Below are 2,047 nucleotides of genomic sequence, written 5' to 3' on the forward strand. Positions count from 1 at the left end.
GAAGCTGGCAACCCTAGTCATCAGCCCTACACGCATCCACCAAAACCCGCCTGGCCATTTCCTTCAGGAGGCTCTTACCAGGGGTTGTGGAACAGAAGCAGATTAAGTCACTCTCCACATGCACTCGTCGAAGGGCATCACTTTCGTACTTTTCCGGGAGCTCCGGGGCAGGTGACAGGGAATCAGCGGAGGGTGTGTCTGTGCAGCTCACGTATATAACGCCTTTGTTTTCTGGAAAACAAAATGGTGGCCATTGACCAGTTACAAAGCTTCCTTTGGAGGCAAATCTGACAATTGGGTGTGACATCACTTGGATGCTCTCCTTTACCGCAGGGGCTCCCCCTGTCCAACTGGGGAACAATCCTCTGGTTAGGGTTGCCAACCTCCAGAACCGCCGCTACCACCACCACCAACGGTGGAAATTCCAACCGGATTTAGATCACCCTGGGAAGTACAGCTTACCCTGTGTGACATTAACACCTACTGGAGAGTGGTACCCCAACGGGGCCGACTGAAGATCAGAGACGCCATCATTACCAAAGACCATCTTGCTGTGAAGCACTTATTTATCTATTGTTATATATAATTGCTGCTATGTTTTTATTGTTTTATGGATTTTATGTATGGGCTGTAGCCCTCTGTAAGCCGCCCTGAGCCCGCTCGCGGGGAGGGCGGGGTAAAAATACTTAGTTAAATAAATAAATAAATAAATAAAACAGCCATGTTTACATTGTTTGACGTATGCATAGGTAAATTCAAGAGCTGTGGTTCCAGAAAAATTTATGCCTGAAGATTTGTTCGAAACACGCAGGTTATGCCCGGGAGGCATGTTGCTAGGCCTGCTTGCTAGCTGAATCACCTCATGGGAAAATACATCTACTAGGCTTGCTTGCTAAGCTGAATCATCACACTGAGAAATACAAGCTGCCTGCTAGCTTTACCTGATGGATCATCACTTGGGAAATGTACAATAGGTTGCTGCATTGTTCGGTACAAATAACTGTACATTGGTATTTATCCTCCATCAGGAAGAAGACAGTTGGACTCTTCATGTTATATAACTTAGTTTGAAAGTGTCTGAAATGTGATGTTGTGGTTTGAAAGTGTTTACAATACACTAGAGTTGATGTTGTGTATAAAAAGCAAATATATTTAGCTATAAGTACATGTGAATATTGTGTTTATTATTTCAACACGGTGTTTTCTGTGTTTATCTAACTTAGCCCTGTTCCCTGTGTGCTTGTTGTTGAACCTCCAGGTGAGCCCGGAAGATCTCTCGCTGTTCCAATTGAGCTCCGGACTACAGAGATCAGTTTACTCTGGAAAAAATGGCTGCTTTGGAGGGTGGACTCTATGGCATTGTATCCTGCTGAGGTCCCTCCCTTCCCCAAACCCCGCCCTCCCAAGGATTCACCACACACCCCAAACCTCCAGGTATGTCAAAGTGTCCAAAGCTGAACCCTATGGATCCTCAGGACTGTTGCACATAGGTAAACAAACCTCTGGCTATTTTAAAACATATTTTACACAGCTTTGTTCAAATTTCTGTCAGATAAAGAATTACTCTGCAAGCAACACATCACTCTAAAATCATACGGCAAACTCCCCAAGAAAACTAGCTTAACCCTCTAACACTTTACAAGACTTGCGTTAGACGGCACAGACCTGAATTTCAAAAGGCGAAAGCACAGGTGTTCTCTACGTTACTAGCAACTGCGTGTTGTGTTTCAAGCCTCCAGTCCAGGGGTGGCGAACACGTGGCTCTAGAGCCGCATGCGGCTCCCGGCCAAAATTAATGCGGCTCTTTGCCTCTTATCATCATTTTGTATATTGTGGTTCTGTCGCGTTCCTCCTTGGTCTTGGGGGTGGCGCCCCAGTGGCCGTTGTGGCACGACGTGAGTGGGCCCCGTGAGGAGCGGCGTGGCTCTGGAGGCGAGGGTTTGGAAAAGACGGGGTAGAAGAGGACCTCAGAATGGCAGGGGGCGGGGTTGACGTCACCCCGAGCGCCCCTCTGCCGACACTCCCGCACGACCTCTGGCACGCTCCG

The 2,047-nt window shown here is 47.6% G+C and overlaps 1 protein-coding gene across 1 annotated transcript in view; it reads right to left on the reverse strand.

The window, feature by feature from the left end:
* Positions 1 to 2,047, reverse strand: part of LOC107112418 (caspase-1-like) — a 16,995-nt gene that overhangs the window by 4,214 nt on the left and 10,734 nt on the right. The window contains exon 6 of the mRNA XM_015413547.1: positions 79 to 231. Within this exon, the coding sequence (XP_015269033.1) occupies positions 79 to 231 (153 nt within the window). The remainder of the gene's footprint in view (positions 1 to 78; positions 232 to 2,047) is intronic.

This window comes from Gekko japonicus, unplaced genomic scaffold (assembly GCF_001447785.1).
Source record: "Gekko japonicus isolate JY-2015 unplaced genomic scaffold, Gekko_japonicus_V1.1 scaffold250, whole genome shotgun sequence".
NCBI classification, from domain to species: domain Eukaryota; kingdom Metazoa; phylum Chordata; class Lepidosauria; order Squamata; family Gekkonidae; genus Gekko; species Gekko japonicus.